The following is a 21,548-nucleotide window of genomic DNA, read 5'->3' as shown; positions in this document are numbered from 1 at the left end:
CCCATAGGCTGCAAGCAGCTCTTGGCTGTTCTCTGTACAGCCTGCCAAGTTCCCGGGGAGCCCTATTAACTCCCTCCAGCTCATTGGGCAGCAACTGGATGGCAAAGAAAAACAATCACTTTCCATAGCTGCTTGATTGTAATAAAACCTCGAAGCAGTTTACAAAACAAAACATTTAAAATATCAACAAAAAGACAGTTAAAAACAGGTATTAAAAAATTCAAACACTGATTATAATCAACAATCAGCTAAAAACAGATTAAAACCTAAGTACCTTCTGCATGTCTAGATTAGCTTGCCTAAACAAAAAGGTTTTAAGCAGGCACCTGCCATATGTCTACAGGCGGGGAGTTCCTCTATACAGCAGGGAACCACACTAAAAGATTGATTTATTACAATTGAAGAACAAGCATTTTATGGCACCTGTAACAGTGCTAGTCCCACAGACTGGAGTGGGTGAGTGGGAATATATAAAGGAGATCCCAGTGATCAAAAGATTACTGTCCCAATGCTACTAGTGCAAAATTGCAGGGTAGTGTACCTCCCTCCAGAAATCCCAGAACTATCCATGCCACTGTTTTCATTTTGCTTTTGCCATTGCAGACAGTGATCTTGGCTGCATCAGGATCATTAGAAGGCATTAAAGCCTCCACTCCCCAGTGATCCCAGTGATCCAACTAAATATGCCAACTAAATATGTTTTGTTTCATCAGCCATTTACTATAAGCTCTTGTTCAGAAAATACATGAGTAACTTACTGAACAACTTGATTTAAGTAAATTATTAAATAATTCATTTTGTTTATTTAAAGATGTCATTCTATACCTGCTTACCCAGGAGTAATCCATATTGGATTCAATAGGACTTACTTCTGAGTGGCATGTATAGGATTTCATAGTAATCCCTCTTGTTTTAAATCAGTGCAACTTGAAGGCTAGTGAGTACTGATGAGATGTTCCTAATGCCAGCTCTCAGTTGGAAATAATTTAAGATAAAGCAAGACCCCTGCCTTCACTATACATAACAGCTCCACATGGATTGCTGGGGAAAATGCTTAGGTGTATGATGAAGGCTGCATGCATCATCCGTTAGTATGACATGACAAGGTTACTCAAAATAAATGAGTTAAGGTTTCTAAATGCATATCAACCCAAACACTTATTATGTAGTACTATGTCTAACCACAACAGGACCACTCAGCATGAAAGGCTTGTGGACTACAAACATAGCCTATGATGATCCCATTCTTCCTACAGCTTTATACAGGCACAAGTGGGTTTTTTTGCTACTTCAGAATACATTGCTGCATTACTCCCTTATTATTCTCATTACAGTGATGCTGAACTAACAGTGGCTGACGCAGCAGTAAATTGGCTGCATGTACGACCACACAAATCTGAGGAGACCCACAGACCACTGAAGTACTACAATATCTGACAGCACAAATGCATTGTAGTCCTATGCACAATGAACAGTTTATGCAGATAGATCTTTGCATTCATGGAAATTACTACTAAAAGAAATACAATTGCAGACCTAAATATCATATTTATTGTCTTTATTCAATTTTCCAAATAGATTTACTATTGATGATATTCACTGAAAATAAACTTCAGGAACAGCTATGTTAGTTGGCTGTATCAAAAATAGCAAGAAATTTTGTGGTACTATTAAGCCTAATGAATTCAGATACAATGAAAAGGATTCTGACCCACAAACATTTAGCCACAATAAAATTGTTGGGCTGGTATCCAACATTAGTCATACTCAGTGGGCCAGTTATTGATTTACTGAGTCTACTCTGAGTATGACTAACACTGGACACCACCCTTAGTCTTTTGCTGTTGTTTTACTAAAAATAAATACATTAATTGTTAAATTTGTTTGACTTATTGAAGTTTAAGCAAAAATATATTGAAAAATTGGAAGACGTTTTTGTCACCCATCACAATTAAGCATCTTCCTTTTGCATGCCCTGTTGCATTCTCCCTGTTGCATGCAGCGACAGTACGTCAGAGCAGGCTCAGCCTCCGAACAGCACTAAGTATCCCTAAATTTCACCTGAAATTTCTTCCTGTCCATGAATACTCCATAATTTCCCATTCCTTCTTATACTGTAAGGTTTGCTAATGGACAACTTCACACTAGCATGTATTAAAATAATAATAATACTGAGCCAGAATGTGTGTGCATGTGATATTCAGTGAACATATTATTTTTCTTGGACATTCATAGCACTCTTAATTTATTTATTAGAATTTTCAATTACCTCATTCAAATGCCCCATGTTAGATAACACTTTAAAAGTCCACATAAAACCATTGCAATAAGCATCTGTTAAAGTATGTGGGTGGAATTCAACAGAGCAATGAAGAAATTGTTCTGTCATTTCTGCTTGCTTGATGAAATGACTTCCCCTCTGTCCCTTGTACCTTGGTCGAGGTGGGGAAGTCTTCTGACCTCTTAGAGTGGATTTTTTTTGGGGGGGGGTGAGAGTCATAGGGGGGAAGAACAGAAAGCCCCTTTACACTAGCAGGGGTCCTCAAGCTGGCTTCTACTAGTGGAACAGGGTAGCTGAATCCAGCCTTATATTTTATTATTATTCTATTTTCAATATTTATAGGTCAAAGCCCATTCAGATGTGAGAATGGACCAAGTTATAGGGACGGATAGGACCTTTAGTAGGCGCTGCCTTTCTTCCTCTCTAGGACCTGGCAAGGACCCTTATTGATCAACACTGGATTTGTGAGGTGACAGCACCTTCCTCACCATCCCATTGTGATTTGAAAATGAGGGTTCTGATATTTGAACATACAGCATCTCCTGTTAAATTGCTGCACATGTTACTGGAGCAAGTGGAGTGGAGCAAGAGATACAAAATCTCGTTCTAGCCTTTCCATAATGAAAGTGCTGTGATTGCATGCAAAGGTGTCTGTATGCTCATCTGCGTAAAATATTATTTATGTAGAGCGTGGGCTCCAAAAGAAGAGTAAGTTTTGAAGTCAGAGCCCAAGCTGAAAATGCTTGAGTAACTTTGCCATAAAGGTTTGTATGCTCGTTGTTTATATCTGCACACACTCTGAGAATGCAGAAATTAATTCCACAAATTAAAAATTTAAGGGTTCTTAATCTATTTGTCTAACCAACTTTCAAGGGATGTGGTATCAAGAACTTTGGTATCAATGAACAGTGGCAACACATATAACTTTTCCTTGATCCATTCTGAGAAAAAAATGCATCTCTTCCAAAAATGCCTTAGATTTTAAAGGAGGTAACAATTCTGATCCCCCCATTTATATCTCTGTATCTTTTCCAGATATTATATAGCAACAGGTATTCTTTTTTATGAATTCCTGTATAAAATGTCATGACAGTGTAAAAATACAATAAAATAGATGCACCTTCACAAGTAATGCTTTCAAAGAACAAGATATTGCTATATGATTTAACTGTGGACAGTTTGTGCAAACACTGCACTGGATTGCTCTTTCAATTAGAAAAAGGGGGAAAGAAAGATGTATGATACACATGTTTAATAAGCTGTTTTATTGTTTTTTAAAACAATATTACAAAAAGCCTAATTCCTGCAATAAAAACAAATACTATCCTTCCTCTTTCCTTAAGATACACAGTAGAATCTAACACCTTGCACCTTCAGTCCAATAAATGAAACATAAAACTTGAGATATGTCTTGCCTATAAAATGACTCATTCAGAAAATGCAAACCATATTCCTTTCAGATCTAAAGAACAACTTTCCCACATGTATTGCCAGAGTTTGTTGCAAAAATGGCTTTTAGGTCAGCTGTCCCAATGTGGGATGTGAAAAGATATAAAGATCAAATACTTGTTGTCTCCTCTTCCAAGCACATATTGCGTCAGAGGCCACCCCAAAAAGTCCCTGACTTCCATAAAAAGTGTTTTGGGTATCATAAACTGATTCAATAGGCAGAAGTATCATAAACTGATTCAAACTTAGAAGCTGCAACTTAGAATGCATAGAAACTGCCCCCATAGCTCTTGGATTTCACCCACTGCATTTATTGCCAGGGTGTTAGTATTCTACCACCTAAAATACATTAATTCTTACAAAGCACCCACCTACACACAGCCACTCCCCAAAAGATCTGCTGGCATCAGAATAATATATTGTGTGTGTTAGGTTCTAAAGTTCAGTGGGTTATCAAGTCCAAACTGCCTGCCCTACAGCAGGATCCCTTTCACAAAATGGATTCATCTTGCGAGCTGTACCTATTGCTCAAGGGGATATTGGGCTAAGGAGTACAGTGTACCTTTCCTGTAAAAGGTATCTATGTCCAATACAACATTGCACAATATTTCTCACAATAACACTACACAAGCAGGCATACAATAAAAGAAGTAATTGCAATGAAGCAGTACACACGTAAATATAAATCACATAACACATTCCATAACAGCACATACAACAGCCACATACAGTTATCCATTTTCTATTAAAACAAGCCAAACAGAACTTTTAATATCAGCTAGTCTACCACAGTATTAAAACCAACTGACAACTTTAGCACAGTATATATATGCAAAAGAATATATATATTCTGTAGCAGGTATAACAGACCAGGTGCACTGCAGACATTATGTACTACAACACCCATCATTCAGCGAGGTTGTTCTTCCTAATTGTGTTTCATAGAATTACAGAATCGCAGAGTTGGAAGGGACCACGAAGGTCGTCTAGCGCAACCCCCTGCAATGACGGAATCTCAGCTAAAGCATCCATAACAGATGGCCATCCAACCTCTGCTTAAACATCACATTTGCTTAAGTCACATTTCAAATTTCAAGTCACACTTGCAGATTGCTGTACACACCAGAGAGGAGGCAGGGATATTTTCAACCAATGTGCATTACCTGTTTTGTTTCCATGCATCTGCATCCTCCTAACTCCTATTCATGAAACTCTCGTCTATGCATATGCATCTCCTGTCTCAAATGTACACACCTCAGCTTAACTGCGAAGTGAATGTAGCATACATTTTTTTGATCAGATAGAAGCTGGTAAGGGCTGATGGGCATTGTAGTCCAACATGTATTGAGTGTACTATGTTTGCTGGCCGTAGTCTAGAAAGCAATTGAGGAAATGGTTCTCCTTTCTTATTCTGAGAATCATGGCTACTTACATCCTAAAATGGCACTTCATGCCATTAGCAGTTTGATTTAAACTCAAATTTGCTTATTCCCTTCAGTATTCACATCTTGCACTAGGTAGTTCTATATTGATAGACTGTTGCCGGAATGCCCACTATCTGGTTGAACAATCAAGGCTTTTTGTGCCAATCATGACATCCCATCTTGTATTCGTAAATTCTGTTCTCATTCATTATCCACAAAAGTTATTTCTTGGGAAGCACTTATGCAGTTCCACCAACTACCAATTATTATTTTCCCCCGTATCAGGTATAAGCTACTGTTTTCCAACTTGGCTCAGAGCAAGGCTTGCGAGAGATGAAAACTAAAATTTCGTATATTCCTAACATGAATTTATGGCCCATTAGATGTGGCATACAACTATTTCTATAACTGATTTATTGCAAGAATGGCTAAGTCTCTGTTAAACAACTAAATGAATAAACTTCAGTCGCAACTATACTTAATGCTGAAGTAAATACTTTCACATCCTGATGCCCTTCTGCAGAAATATGTTGAGGATCATGTTAAGAAAGTAACATTTTCCACATACTGCAACAAGGAGTTTCTATAATTTAGTTCATTCTTGAACTAATGCTGCAGGAATCAACACTAAACTTTGATTATACCAGACCACTGGCACCCATCTACTTCCCAATTTCTTGCCGTAAAAGGTTAACCACTAAGTGTGAAGTGAAAAATATTAGCTACTAACAGATAGATATCTATCAACCACATCCTCCTGCAGCACATTTGAAAGGAATTAAAGGGGTTTGGACAGAGCTGTTTTATTTAGTACATTTAAAAAAAAAAATAAGTGAAAGCAGCTTGACCTGTCTATAATGACATAAAACTTAACTTTACTTCAGAATTAATTTAAAACACATACTGTAACAGGATTAAGATTGCCATAGGAGTGACATCAGAGTTCACATTAGAATCTGATCCATTCTACCATCAGACGTTGACCACCTGACTATTCAGTGACATCTTTCTATCTCACATGCAGCAAACAAGCAGATTACACATTATGTACATTAATTTCAAGAGAAGCACGTGGAAACCAAACACTAACAGCATCTCCATCAATCCTATGATTTTTCAAAATACTTTTATTTAAAGTAAGATTTCCTTTTAATAGTTTATACTCTCTTGCCCGCCTCCAAGTTACTATTACTATCCAACTGTCTGTCCTAGACCATTATTATCCTCTACCCCCCAACAGATAAACAAAAGGAAAACAAATAGGGACAAGGGTAAGTAATACATCCCAACACAAAAAAACATCAAATTCATTTTAAGGAGATAAAACAGCTCTCGTGTATTCCTTAGTTACTATATAAGTAATTGTGAAGCAAAGTCCTATCCCGCCTCACAGCAACCGATTTAGAAATTGGCTTTTGTGCTAACATTTTGCTTGAAAACTATATTTATACCCTAACCCTATGCATGCCAAATTGGAAGCTGTAGTGTTCAAGGGAGTTTACCTATGGAAATCATATAAAGGGTTATGACTTTGCTTATTTATCAATGAGGGCAAACCACAGCATTTCCAGTTTTGATAAGATACAATCAGTCAGAACCTTTTAATATTTTGCAAACCTTAAAACGCATGCTAATAACTGTGCATTCACCGTTACTACACAAACCTGCAGTGGTCTGTGTATTAGTATTTAACAACCAGTCTGCAGTGCTGAGCAGAGTCATGTCACCTAAAGGAAAATTGCAAAGAAAATGAAAAAGCTAGTACCTTTTCCACACATGTCCCAAAAGAATACGTACAAAAATGTACAGAAGTTTTCCATTTCTTTTTAAAATTGTTAACTAATTAATTAAAGGGCAGTGCTTCAGGCTGTGTTCCTGCAGTCTACAATCTCTAAAATATAACCTTGATTCAACATCCAGACTAATTTTTGTACTCCTTTTTATTTTTCCTCATTTCCTCATGCACCCATTATCCCTTGCTCTGGGGGATACCTTGCCTGATAAAGACTTCTGGGGAAATCACAATTTCATCACACATTGGTTGGTCCTATTAAAGGAGTTCTTTTTCTCCTTACCAGTGCACCATTTTTCTCTTTACTTGGAGCCATCACATTAAAACTTAACTTCGATGTAAGTGTGTCTATCAACAGGAAAAGTTTTCTGGATTTTGTTAAGATAAAACAGTATGCTTACATTCCAATTTTAAAATCAGAAGTCAGTGGTGTATGTGCACACAAAAAAAGATAAACAGCACAGTCCTCTGCATGTCTGGAATCAAGTCTCTGTGTTTAAAGATCTTTATTCACAGGTAAGTATGCTATGACTACATCCCCAATCAGATGTCTTTATCCAAAAGGCAGTGGTCAGTCATTAATATTGACTAAGGTTGCAATCCTAAAGATACAAATTTGCATTATTTTAATTTAGAGAAAGGGGACAAAAATGGTCTAACTGACAAAATACAATGCAGCTCCATTAGATTTAGAGGGAATGGAGGCTAAAAGTATAATCTGATAACCCAAATAGTCTTCAGTTAGAACTCAGACCAAAAAAATGTTTTGGGTAAAGGGCAGGGGAATAGTAGGTAAATGGATAACTCATTTGATAGATGTTTCTCATCACTGTCATTGCTATAGTCAAACTTCAGTAAGTGCTCATGAATAACCATTGGAATGTTATCTAGTTATACAGTATTTCATATCTAATAGAAAGGTAAGGCCTGGCAATCTGAGGTGGTAAACTAGTGTGTAAAGGCTCTACCATTTCAGTTTCCAGATGGGAGCTCCTCCATCCAAAATAATAGTAAAATCCACCAGATAGAAAGCTAGCTGGCAGGAAGCTGAAGGATACTTTCCCTGACATGCTGCTTTGTCTATGTGCAGAAGACTGTTGTTGTATGAAGGAGTATACTGTCATGAAAGCCCCCACCTTTAGTCCGAAGTGGCATAGTCCAGACACACATTTACCATCTCAGTGAAAATTGAGGTCTAAAGTAAACCCATCATATCACAAAAAACCCCACCAACAACTCACCTTCTGTGCCATTGGGTGTCATGGAATTATTATTTATGTGAGAATTATCAAGTTTTGGACCATTGGGAGATTCACTACTACCACTTAGTCGACTATGAGGGCTGGCTAGATCCTGCATTTCCATAGACCTAAAAAAAAAAAGTGAGTAGAAAAATTGACTACTGCTTTCAGATCTGACTGTGGAAGTACAACCCATGTCCTACCATTGATTTTACTATTTCATACACATTATTACTTCCTTAGTTTGCCTTACATTTTTGAGTCGTTTCATACACTCATTTCATAATGGCTCTGTATAATACACAATCCTTAACAGATTTAAAATACATTTATACCTGCTTGTCTACACATTTTTATAAAGCGCAAAATTAGAGACAAAAATTAAAATGCATTGAAAAGTACATCCCAAGTGCATTACAGTCACACTGTTCGCTTGCATATAATTTACCACCCAATTACGATTTAATGGGCCTCCAAACCAAATAAAACACTTGAAGCAATAGTTGAACCTACGCTCAACTGACAAGGAATGAGATATTCCTGATGTATGTGTTTACTCTGGCAAACTACTTAATTGTTCTTCTGTTTCCGTTGAAACAAATGCAGCATTAAAACATTATTATGTCTGCTCTCTTGTTTGCTTTGTGGATTACATAAAGCGTGCCCAATTGAAAAGGGATAAGGCCAATATACAGTGAATCCATACAGGCATTAGTATGCTTTAGCACTTTGTAGTACTTGAACTGTCACTTAAAGTGAAACAAGAACAGAATCAGTGCAAATTGTCAATATTTTATAGAATATATTGCCTTTCTTGTATCTTAACTGTGCTTACGATTCCTGATCATAATAGCTTTTATAATACTCAACTTCCATTAGATTTATACTGAATAGAAGATCTGCATAATATAGTTAAGGGGCAATGTTCAAATCATGTACTCTAGAATAAGGGCCCTTCGGCATGAAGAAAGTTTTGGAACACTTGATTCATTTCTATGTAATGAAGTATCAGTTTGCATTAAGCCCAAAGTTTACAATATGCTAACATATTTTGCTTTCGAAATATTTTTGGATTAAATATTATCAGGAAAAGTTTGCACAGTATACTTGAAGTCCCCCAAATCAGTTTAACTTTGGTTGCAAAGCTGTGCACCTCCTTAAGAGTAAACCCCACTCAACTCAGTGGAATTTACTACCAAGGAAGCGTGCACAGAATTCCATTGCACATTTTCTAACATAAATATGTATTTTACTTTCCACAGTTATATTGCTTTTACACTACAAATTTTCTCACTAATAATGCTCCATTTAAAAATTACCAGTTGTAGTCCTTTTAAATGCTAGACTACTGGTGTTACTTTCATGACCAAATCCAAACAATTTTAAAATACACAGAAGTGTATACATGAATTATAAAACATTTTAGTGCTGAGTAGAACCTTTATTTAAAAGTGCATATTTAAATTACTTCTCAAAGCAGTGAAACAATATTCTCCAGTTTAAAATGAACAACAATCGAATATCATTCATATGTCTTTCACATGGAGTAAAATAACTTCATTCTAAGTAGTTTTTTCCCCCTACAGAAAGGCCACTTTGATCTTATCCTTACCTGCAAATGGATGAAACAGCAACATCTGAACTGGTTTGGGATTTTTGCACCTGCAAACCAGGGACACAAATAGAAGCCTCTGTTATTCTACGTTCATGTCAGGTCTTAATCTAACTAAACAAAGAAATCTTCCTGGGGATGGTAATGCTGTCTTTTAACCAAAAGAGAAGGAGGGGGTTACTGCTGCAGTGAAAGACATATTGTCTTTAAATTGAAGCCTCAACTGTTGTTTCCTCCAGCAGGTCTATCCAGCCCCCCCCCCCCTTGCCCATGTCATGGGGAAGGCAGCCAAATGACGGGATAGTGATTCATCACTGGCCTATGACAGCTGCACACTGGATTTCCCCTCCCCCAGTCAACATGCAAAGCAGTCTTGCTAAGGTAGTTTAGGAAGAGGTGCCTGGGTAAGGTAGCTATTAACAGAGAAAATATATCTAGCAAAGGGAAGAAGCTCCCTAATGCTTTCCCCCAGCATCCTCTAAAGATCTTTCAGTTTTTGTTATCACTGGCTGAAACACAGCACCCTCCCACTCCTTTAACTCTTGACAGTCTCTTATCCTTATCATGTTAGTTTTCATCCCTCCCTCCTCCTTCCACTCTGTCATTTAAGTTTGCAAGTCCAGTTTCCAGCCAACTTTGAAGACTGCAAACCAACGCTGAAGGATTTAAAGTCAAATGCAATGCTATGCTCCTATAATTTGACTGAAAGTTTCCGAATGTTTATGTTTATCTAGGCCAGAAATTCCCCTTCCTCTTATCTGCACCTCTTCCTACAATCAAGTTAAACAAAAAAGAAGAGCATACACTTCAGAATGAATGAATATGGGCAGTACGCAAAAATATATTTCTAAAATGAACTCTGTGGTCATGAATTGCTCTTTTGCATTCTCTGTGAATGTACACTCTTTGGACTAGGGTGGGCGAGAGATTCAATAATGTTTGAAATCTAGACCCTCACTGGTTTAGTGCAGTGCTGTTGCATGTTATTAAAAAATGTGTAAGGTTGTGTTTAAATGAATAGCCTTTGATACCAGTTTCCACACTCACTCTCTCTCACACACACCCGCCAAAAAAGCCACTAACAACTGCCAGCAGGTGATAAAGCCCAGGTGAAGACTGGCTGCTGGCTTGAAAGCACAAACAAAACTTCCCCAGCAAGGACATACATTGTCTAAATGTCTGAATTCAGAATTCCACCCAACCTGAACTGACATCTCTTACATGATCACAGAACAAAGACAAGCAAGATGAGGCATTTTAAGTGCCATAAAAGTCATCCAGGAAAATCTCACTTGTGTGCCTCTAGTTTTTGTTATTTTTAATCACAGACAGAATTACTACTTTAGCAGGAGTACACCACTCGTATAAGCAGCCAGACAACATATAATGTTACACACAATAGCAAAAAGCATGTACTAACACAGATAGGAAAACTGTAACTCTCCCCCCACCAAAGGTATTTAAAATGCTGCATAGTGTGCTTTTTAATAGACCATAGCAAACCAAATCAAACTGGAGTATGAAATGTGTATTTGCAACAGCTAAGACATTTTTTAAAAAGGAAAATACAAAGGACCCAAGTGTAAGATGGAAACTTTTTACTCTTAACCCTAGACACTGCGGTGGAATGGCTTTAGGATATGTTCTCTCCTTGTACTTCTGTACACTTTTAATAAATTATAGGAGGGAACGATGCATACTTTACAGTTATCTCTTATTAACAATATGGAGGGCCATTTAAATATAATAATTTTAATTGAACTTCTAGTAATATGTACTAATGTTTTGTATATTATTTTGCTGATGTTGTAGAATATAATTTGTCAATTACAGACAATGAACAAAAATTGTTCTGAAAATATTCTATTACCTCTGTCTTTAAATAACTACTAGTGTGTATATATATATATATATATATATATATATATATATATATATATATATCATATGCTGCAGATATTAGCATATCTTTTTAAGATTCTGTAAGCTGTGAGAGTTCATATCCAAGACCTTCATTTTCATTCGTCATACTTCAGTTACAGTCCTTTTCCTATTAAGGATTATTTAAACCATGTGTTGTGTGTTATGGTATTTAAAAATGATTCTTTAATCAAAATAACTTTAAAACTACTAATCCTTACTTAGATTGGTCAAGTGAATCCACATAGTGGTACAGGAAAAATAAATCTACTCTCAAGAATGCAAATGCAGACAACAATTAGACACAGATGTTGGTGAAATTAGTTACAATTTACAAAATGCTACACTTTACATGCTTTCAGTTTTTTATGCAGGATGCGAAATTACAGTGCAGTGAGTAACTGCACTTAGGATGCCCAGTTTTTGGAAAGCAACATATGTATGAATAGCGTTTCACCGTTACTGCTACTTTAATATGTCTGCATCTACTGTCATCTAATACAGCCTTACCAACAAAGTATATGGTCTTCTATGGCTCATTAATTATTACACAAGTAGGAAGATTACAGCAATAATTAAAATCTACTCAAGAAAGAATACTTTAAAAATGGGAGGGAGAATTGCTACAATGAGCAAATGCCATGCCCAGGGAAATCAGGCCAACAATATTTTAAATAAAACTTATTGCTCCTTATGAAAAATCACATGATTACTACTTAGGAAGTGGCTTTAAAGGGCTAAAAAATGTTTGACTAACATTGCCTCTTAGTATTTCTAAAATGAAAAAGAAAGGATTGTGATGGCAAAGCTACTAGCATCTTTAATAACACCAAAATGACACTTAAGTATCTTAAAGCAGTAACGTCTAATTCTGATTAGTTAATGAGATCTTTTAATTTTGGGTTTTTTCTAATTAAATTTATAATTCTTCACAGATGTAGGTTTTGTTGATGTTCAATTTGTCGCTCTCATTTTGTTAAACCTCACATAGTACTCCACCAATCCACTGAATAGCCACATTAAATCTGTTAATACCATGCTCTTCAACCCCAGAAATTATTTCCAGAAGGCAAACTTGCTTTGAGAGATCATCAAACAAGACTTAAGGTACACATTTTATCACATTTTCCCTACCACAGAGCTCAAGATGCAGGAGAAAATTCATGACTTTTGCACTGTTTATTATACTTTGGTAAATTACAAATCAAAAGCATCTGACAGAAAATCATGTATGAAGCCAAAAAGTTAATAATGTTCTGTGAAAAGTAAACTGTAAATGGGAAGGGATTCTAAATCTCAGCACCATAGAACAAATAAAATGTAGGTACTTGTCTAAATTATTGGTTTTCCAGACTTTTTTTTCACTTGCTAGAAGCAATTCTTATAAAATGACTATAATTTAGAACATTTCTTCCAGCTGAAAGAAAAAAATCAAAGTAAAAAATGCTATGCTTATTCAAACAAATATAGCTCACATGTGAGTTAGTAACTTACTTTCAACCACAGTTGTGATCTAAACCAGAAATCGTAAAGACAATGGGAACTTTCTAATCATATTTTTTTATATCTGAAACTGCATTTTCCCCCGCAAAGTTAACATCTTCAACATAAAACATTGACAAAAATGGAAATAAAAAAAATGAAGAAAACCACAATTCTTAACTTCAGTATTTTACAAAACCCCGCCAATCTTCAATAAGGGCTACCTCCAAATGCTAAAGTATTTAAATGCACTTTTTTAAACCATGTGCTTTAAAAATGTAACCATATTATTAAATAGATTAAATTAATGCATTATTTATTATTTATGCATATTATTAACTAGATTAAATTAGTGCATCAATCCCCCAAACAGAATATTATAATGATAATCTCCCTAAATACATCTGAAATTTTGACATATCACTGAAATTTAAAAACAGAAGACATATGTCACTGTGACAATGCTTCTGAAACAACAAAAATGTAACTTTGAAGTTGCAGTCTTAAAGTCTCTTAGTTTGTACACAATGGTACTTACTTCCAAGTAAACATGCCCAGCATTGCATTGTATGTTGCACTTTGTGTAACAACTTTTTAGTTACTATTAAACATTCAACAAAACCCCACTCATTTGTTCCCTCTCATTGGGATCTGTGTTAACCCCTGCTGCGACCACCACAACTGAAACAATGGCTTGTTTTTTAAAAAAAAAAAATCTGTCACTGTGCTGGGTTTTCAGCTTCCTAAAGCTAAAGATAGGTCATTAAGCAACAAAACTGAAGCTCAGGTAATGCCAAAATTCCATTAATATGTATTTTATACACACGCAGCGTCATGCATTTATGAAATCCATAATTCTCTTGAGGCTAGTAGAAAGAAACCTCCAAGAAACCTTAAAATGCAGATTCCAGAAAGTATGCATGAAGGGGAGGGGGAAGAGAGACAAAAAACAAAACAAGTCACACACACTCACACCATTCTGATGATCTAAAAAAATTATCCCTAAAGCTGACCATCTGGACTTTCCTTTCATTAAAAGATAAACTTACATTTATTATTGGCTTTAAAAGTGACTTCTGCACTCCCCCTCCCCATTAAAGTGCACCTAAAATTTGGGCTCGAGGGTAATTTTATATAATTTGATGGCTGGTTGTTGTTTTTTGGATTTTTTTAAAGAATATTTTGACGTTCATAAAACAGCTTCAAGAAAAGCATTCTTATAAATTTCGTGAGTAAGGAGATTCATAAACATGATGTAAAGTATGCCTGGGCTTTAAAGAGGTCGTTTCCTAATTCGAAGTGTTGAGTTTCCAGCAGTACCTAACGTCATATATAATATTGTCAGGGCGCTGTTTATTTTGCCATTTTGATAAAGCCCTCGTTTAAGGTTCAGCAGAGCTTTGCCAGCATTTAAACATATTAAGCAGGATTTCCTGCTTCGGCAAGAGCTGTCAGTCTCTGCCATATGTCCCCCTTTCTCTGTTCTTCTGAATTCTTGTGCCTTTCAGCCACGTCTATAAAAATTCATATATATATATATATATATATAATCACTCAGCATTGTGTTCTTTATTTTCAGTGACCCTCGAACACTTTAGAAAACCCAATCACAAGGCACAAAATGCAAGTTGAACACAAATAAAGAGCTGAGAGCCATGTAGCATTTGATTTGTGGGGAGCCAGCCGGGAAACACAATTAACTGCAAAAAGTGACGTATATTAGATATTAATTGGAGTTGGGAGTTGGGGGGGGGGGGGGAGATAGAGAGAGAGAGAGAAAGAGAAAGAAAGAAAAAGAAAGAAACGTGCAGGAGATCCAGTCGTGGAAGATTACTGAGATTCTTGGAAAAGTACAAACTTGTTTTGCAAACAGGCCACGGACGAAGGTGCTTTTCGTCTGAAAGCAAAAACAAAAACAAAAAAGTGTCCTCTCTCCCTGTTTTGCAAGATGGGGCAGCTGTTGTCAAATCCATGCAGTTTTTGAAACAGCCGGGTTCGTACTTACAGTGAACGGCTTTGCTGCATCCACCAAGTATTATGGGCTGCCTTCACGCTGGCGCTTAACTTAAAGCCCAACCAACCGTTGCTCACATAGTTTTGTTTTGGTTGGTTTTTTAAAAATTCCTGGGTGAAAAGCTCTCTCTCTCTCTTTAGCCTGGTTTGGGCTTTAACAAAAAAAAAAGTTTTTACTTTTTATTTTATTTTTTAAGTGCCCCCTCGACCAGAAGCGCAGCTCAGTCTGGAGGGAAAAAATCCGAGTTGAGAGCAGAGGGTGGCTGAGGAGCGAGCGAGAGACTGACTGGACTGACTGACTTCTGTTGCTGCTGCTGCTGCTGCTGCCGCCGCCGCGGGCTGTGCCTGCCAAGCGAGTGTGTGTGTGAGGGAGGGAGAGAGAGGTGGGGTGGCTGTGGGGAGCGGAGCTGAGGGAGGGCGCTGTGTCTTCGGCGAAGAAATTGAAAACAGCCACCGAGGGCTTTCCCAGGAAGGCTTAAAGTCGGAAGTGGCACCGAGGGGCCCGTCTCCGGCAGCGGCAGCACCCAGCTCTGAGGAGGACGCCGCCGCCGCCGCTCCGAAATTCCCGCTCAAACGCCGCTTCGGGAAGAAGCCGCGGCGCGCGCGCTCTCTCTCTCCCGCTCGGCTCCTCAGCGAAGGCGGCCGGAGATATTATCTGTGGGGAGGCTGAGCAGACAAAGGAGCGGCAGCCCAATCTTCATCTCTTCCCCATCTCCATATAGGTGGTTTTATATTTTATTTTTTTGCCCAGTCTTGTAGGTCTGCCTCGAGGCTTCTCTCTCTCTCTCTCTCTCTCTCTCTCTCTCCTTCCTTCTCCCCCTTTTGTTTATTTGTAATGCAAACCACAGCTATTCTCTTGTCCTTAAAAAATAAATAAATGCTAACACAATCGAACCGAGAGAGCCCTGGGCTGGCTTGCCTCAGAGGCAAACCTTTGCTGGCGAGCAGTTTGGGTATGCAAATGAAGGATCCCGCAGTATGTGAATAAACAGCTGTGGGGGAAGAATGCGGCCCGAGCGCGCCCTGTCAAGAAGCGCGCGGGATTTCTCTCTCTCTCTCTCCCTCTCCCTCTTTCTCTCTTTGCTGCTGCTTCTGAGGCACCATCACCACCAAACCATTTATAGCTTCGGAGAAGAGGCACGGGAAAGCCAGTTCTCCACCTTCCGAGCAAGAGAGAGCATAATTAGCTTTCCTCAGCCGAGAGCCTTGGGGGATATTGGGGGGGGGGGGCGGATTTAAGCCCCTCTGAACGGGGCAGTTTCTTTTAAGTGAGGTTTCTTACGAGAAGCCCGAAGCGGACGACAAAACGCGGGATCCAGCCGGGAGAAGCTCCATAAGGAAGGGGACGATCGAGTCCACTCTTTACAAAAATAATAATAATAATATCACGCAACATTCACGTCTGAACTTGACTTGGGCGCGCGTAGCAGATTCGTCCTCTGCTGCGCAAGGAAAGAGGCAAAAATATCCACATAAAAAGTCAGTTCAGAAATATTTAACCTACACTAAACCCTGCCCTGTGCCAACATCAAGCAATCTGACACGATAACCACAAACCTTTCAACAGTTCATAATGTGCAGATACAAATGATGGTGGGCAAAATGAATCATTTAAACACACTTCGACTTGGATTTCATTTTTAGAGCAATTGCACCTCATCCTTATTCATACTTGGTGGTGCACAGTGTCTTTTTACATTAATTGTGTTTTTATCTGTCCTTTGTGTACATAAAAACTCAAGCTAGGAAAGAATCTAGTGGGAATATTTTTGGTAACTGATGTCTTTTTAAAAGAATGATATTTTAATACAATTACCGTTCTTCGAAAAATCGAACTACACATCACCAGAGAAGCAGTGCCCCCCACCCACAATAACAGAGTTATTCTGAGCTATTTAAACCAATCTCACCATAAGATATACGTTTATAAATAAGCACAGCCTCCTCCACAATACAAATAATTTTCTCACAAGGAGATAAACACTGTGAATTGTACACATAGCTTACTTATACAAGTTCAAATGCCCTAACTAAAACTGGTTTCCGACTCACATTCATAATTTTGTCTCAGACTCTGTTATCATATATTGAGTATAGCCTTACCTTCCATTAACAAACTTTGTGATTGAAAACAACTCTCATAAATAGAAAATACCTTCTGGCTGCAATGTCCAACTGGTATACATTCTGAAGAAAATCCATCAATAAAACCAAGCAAAACCAAGCAAAAAAGTTGTGCCTAACAGTCTTAAGCTGATACACCAAGGGTCTCTATTTGCTTAGCACTGGCAAAAAAAAATATCATGGGATAGACACCTACCATATATGGAAGGTTAAGGTCAAAATCCACATATTTCTATTGGATCTGTTCATGGAGCCAGTATAAACAGAGATGCTTGCCTTCTTTATATCGCTTAAACGTCATACTCAAAGTGTTCTTTATAATGGTTCATTAAACTGCACTAGAAATAAATTTATTTGCAATATTTTAATTTTATTAGGCAAGATTTTACTAAAATGAAATCCTTATATTTACTATGACACAAGGAATAGCCATTGCTTTGGGTTTTATTTTCATTCTAAGCAATCTGTTAAAAGAATATGTTATTGATGTTTATCAGCATAAATTTGTTTCTCCAGCACACTGTTAAAATGAAAACATTAGAAAAGTTGGTACACATTGTATGTAGATAACTATTAAACCTTGCTTTCTTCCCCAGAAACACACAACTGCTGGAAATAATTTTGCAAATATGCAAAGAATAAAAAAGTGAGGTAATGTACCAAGCCTGATATATTTCTACTATACAAATACAATACTAACCCAGTCTCTCCCCCCCCAAAAAAAATACAGTTTTATTAACTACATTAAGGCTGCAAGCCTACATACACTTACATGGGAGTAAGTTTTACTGAACTCAGTGGGGCTTACTTCCGAGAAGTCATGTATCAAATTGCTCTTTCAGAAGTTTTACAATAGATACTAAAGCAATTGCTTTCCATAGTTAAAAATTTGTACTGAAATCATTTGAAGGTTACACGATGAATTCAGTCTGAATGTATCCAATGTCAAAATCATTTATACTCAAATATGTATTTACAGTGGCTGACAGACAAGTAGCTAATTTTATGTACAAGATAGATATATTCAAGTCTGGAAAGACTAATCTACCTTGGATTTGCAAGAGATTCATTGGTGAACATTTTAATAATCCTTTAGTAAAGCATTCATTCATACTTCATACAGTGAGTGGAGATATAAAGGATCATAGCTTTGTAGGTCTGTGTTAAACTCCTGATCTGACTATTTGTATATAATTATTTGACAAAATGCCAGTAGAATCTGAAAAAAATACCTGTTTCAGCATAAGCATTCCTTTTTAAATGAAATTACAAACCACAGATTTGCTATTGGAGGCCAATTTTTCAGCAAGGGTAAAATAAGCTCTGTTTGATTTCACTATGAGCCTTATTTATATTATCTGAAGCGCCCTTCTTGACTTTATATGAGCAGATTCCTGGGTTCTGCATAGGGAAATGTGTTAATTTTCATACATTGTTTCTGCTCTTAATGTCACCAAGGTCCAATCAACCCTCTCCAATTCACAGTTCTTGCATGCAACTTATCTGGCACTAAATTATATTAATATCAGTAGGACTTAATCCAACACATGCATTTAAGATCAAGGTGTTGGACAATGATCCTGAAACTTTATAGCCTGTGATCCCAAGCAAGGACATGCTCTTCTACTAAAATCAATGGAAATTATTTCTTTATATGCCTTTTTAAGCTCGAGAAGTCTGAAAAAAGCATTCTAAAATCCCACTGACATGCTACATATTATTTATTTGTCTAATAAATTTTCAGACATGTTACTGGAGAAGACTCCTCCTGAGGAGACATAGCTGGGGTTTTGTTTTGTTAAAAAAATACAAAATACAATAAAGCAATAAAAAAGTCAAATGGTGTCAATTTTTTTTAAACCACCCTCCAATTCTGAAATTTCCAAGCAGTTCACAATAACTCATAAGACATAGTAAAATAACATTAATCAATAAATATAGCAGAGAAAAGTTTTTTTTTAATTCAAATCACATGCCAACTGCTGGTTTGAACTAGAAGTTTTCACCTGACTCTTAAAAATCTACAGGGAAGAACTCTAGCAGGCTCCTCTAGGAAAGGAAAGCATAGAGCAGGCCCCACAACCAAGAAGGCCCTGTTGTATGTCCTTCCCAACAGACACAGAAGTTGGTCCTCTCCTGCAAATCTCAGCAAATGAATTTCGAAAGCTGAAGAGTTTGATATTTAGCAGCATTTTGCATCACTTGCAACAAAGGCAATACATTTGCTTAAGGCATCTTCAAATTATATCCTGCCATCTCTTAAATCCTTAAAGAGCAATTTACTCCATAAATAGTCCTTGTTTAACAGAATCTGGTAACTTTGTACTGGAATGCAAATCTTGCAGTATGCAAATGTTACAAATTACTTCCCTCCCACTCATCTTAAGGAGCTGATTTAAACACCTTCAAAAGATTGCACATTCCCAGTGTGATATTCTAATTTTTTTATCTTTGAGCAGAAGCCCTCAAAGCTGTATAAAAAAAACTGCTTTTGAAACTCCACTATGCATAATGGATCTTGACTCTCCTAGTCAGAAATACGTGTCAGAATGTGTGTGTGTGAATCATACTCAGAGTAAACCCACTGAAATTAATAGACATGCGTAATCTCATTCTGAATATGAATAATGTTGGCTACAACTATGATTCTATGAACCCATAGTTTTGATGTTTGAATCTTTACTCTCTGTTCCTAAATTACTTATCTTGATCCACCAAGGCAGATCATGTGTATGGAACCATAATTGCACATATGCCAATGCAGTTAACAAAAGGAAGCAAAAGCAATAGCTTTGCATCAGATTTTGGATGCACCTTGATTGGTCAAGAAAGTGGTTCTCATCTTCATTTGCAACTTCTCACCCTATCCTAATCAATGTAATACAGGAGACTGTGTGCTTCACCAAAAAAAACCATTGGTTTTTGGTGTTAGAAGTCATGGTTAGGGAACCTGTGGACTGTAACTCCTATCAGCTTCAGCTAGCATGGCAAATGGTCAAGGATGGTGGCAGCTTTAATCCAGCAACACCTAGAGAGCCACAGATGCCCAGCCCTGGCTTTATATTAATTAATTAATTTAGAATTCTTGACAACCTACTTTTTGGTCAAAAGACTTTCAGAGTGGGTTGCATCCACTAAAACCTCTAAAAATGAGGCTTTGCGTCAGATGAATCTTCTTGGGAAACAATTCTATAACCTGGGCATCACAAAAGACAAGTTTCACAACCCGTATTTCCTCTAATGATAGTGAGACCTGAAGAAGGCCCTCCAAGGAAAATTATAATAGGAAAGTTCATGTGGGGAAAGATGGCCTTTCATGTAGTTTAGGCAGCAGTTTGTGGCTTTCCTTGGGTCTTTCTCTGGGAATCTTAAAATACACCAACACTCCATGTAGTAGATCTATTGTATCCTTCTTTTTAGATACGTCTACCTGGCTCTATGCTTGTAATAATAGCAAGATCTCTGGCAACTGACAGCTCTTTACATACACTTGAGGAAAAGGGGGACAAGGAACTCTAGTTATTGGAAAAGGCTCACTGGGATTTAGTGATAAAATGTGCAAGCCACTGTCTGCAGTAGAGTTTTGAGGTTGAGAAGGCATGGCTATGTCTTTGTATGTTCACTATAATGTGACCCGATATCAAAACAATGCTCTTGGAGTCTGTAGGTATTGTCTGTGTCCCGCCATTGTAATTCCATCAGGTAAAACATCTTTTATTAGCTTTAAAAGCAGTAGTTCTCTCAAACACAATGTTTGTGTCACCGTAGAAGTCACTTAATAATGAACAATAAAATCCAGTTCAGAACACACAGATTCAGTTAAGTAACTTTATTCATTTGCATAGTTCCACTAGGGTCTAAAGCTCCTGAACCAAGCATTGTATACTACTTAAATGACTGTAAGACCAAGATGAAAACAGATCAGGAACATTATAGGCTCCATACAAAACACTGTTGATAATGATTTATATTAACATTTTAATGCATTCTCAATATGAGAGGGGGAAAACATAATATAATAATCATTTGCTACATGAGTTGATGGTAATTTGGTTATTCATTTTAATAAAGCACTCAACACAGATAATAAGCACGCTTTGTGACTAGATCATAATTATTATGGGTATATGCTTCCAAATACATTTAATTGTGTGAAAAACAACAGATTGAATTATACTTCCTAGAATAATCAGATCTATTCCAATACTTT

General features: G+C 37.2%; 1 protein-coding gene and 1 long non-coding RNA gene across 12 annotated transcripts in view; one reads left to right on the top strand and one right to left on the bottom strand.

The window, feature by feature from the left end:
* The window catches only part of EYA1 (EYA transcriptional coactivator and phosphatase 1), an 81,617-nt gene extending 64,281 nt beyond the window's left edge, over positions 1-17,336 (bottom strand). Inside the window, exons 1-5 of one of the 11 annotated variants that reach the window (XM_081013414.1) lie at positions 15,207-16,429; positions 15,060-15,098; positions 9,800-9,849; positions 8,188-8,315; positions 6,819-6,881 (exon numbers count right to left, since the gene is read on the bottom strand). In XM_081013414.1, the coding sequence (XP_080869540.1) occupies positions 6,819-6,881; positions 8,188-8,311 (187 nt within the window). In that variant the 5' untranslated portion in view covers positions 8,312-8,315; positions 9,800-9,849; positions 15,060-15,098; positions 15,207-16,429. Of the gene's footprint in view, positions 1-6,818; positions 6,882-8,187; positions 8,316-9,799; positions 9,850-13,739; positions 14,139-15,059; positions 15,099-15,206; positions 16,430-16,496; positions 16,868-17,317 lie in introns of those variants that run through there. The other 10 variants (XM_081013416.1, XM_081013409.1, XM_081013406.1 and 7 more) reach the window with 10 other exon arrangements.
* LOC308481407 lies at positions 15,801-19,155 on the top strand. The gene is made up of 3 exons (XR_013988645.1): positions 15,801-15,936; positions 17,935-17,989; positions 19,083-19,155. It is a non-coding gene; the product is annotated as an uncharacterized lncRNA (long non-coding RNA).
* The last annotated feature ends 2,393 nt before the right edge of the window (positions 19,156-21,548 follow it).

Source organism: Podarcis pityusensis (assembly GCF_964106645.2).
Source record: "Podarcis pityusensis genome assembly, chromosome: 7".
In the NCBI taxonomy this organism is placed as follows: domain Eukaryota; kingdom Metazoa; phylum Chordata; class Lepidosauria; order Squamata; family Lacertidae; genus Podarcis; species Podarcis pityusensis.
This window is presented reverse-complemented; position numbering and strand designations above follow the sequence as displayed.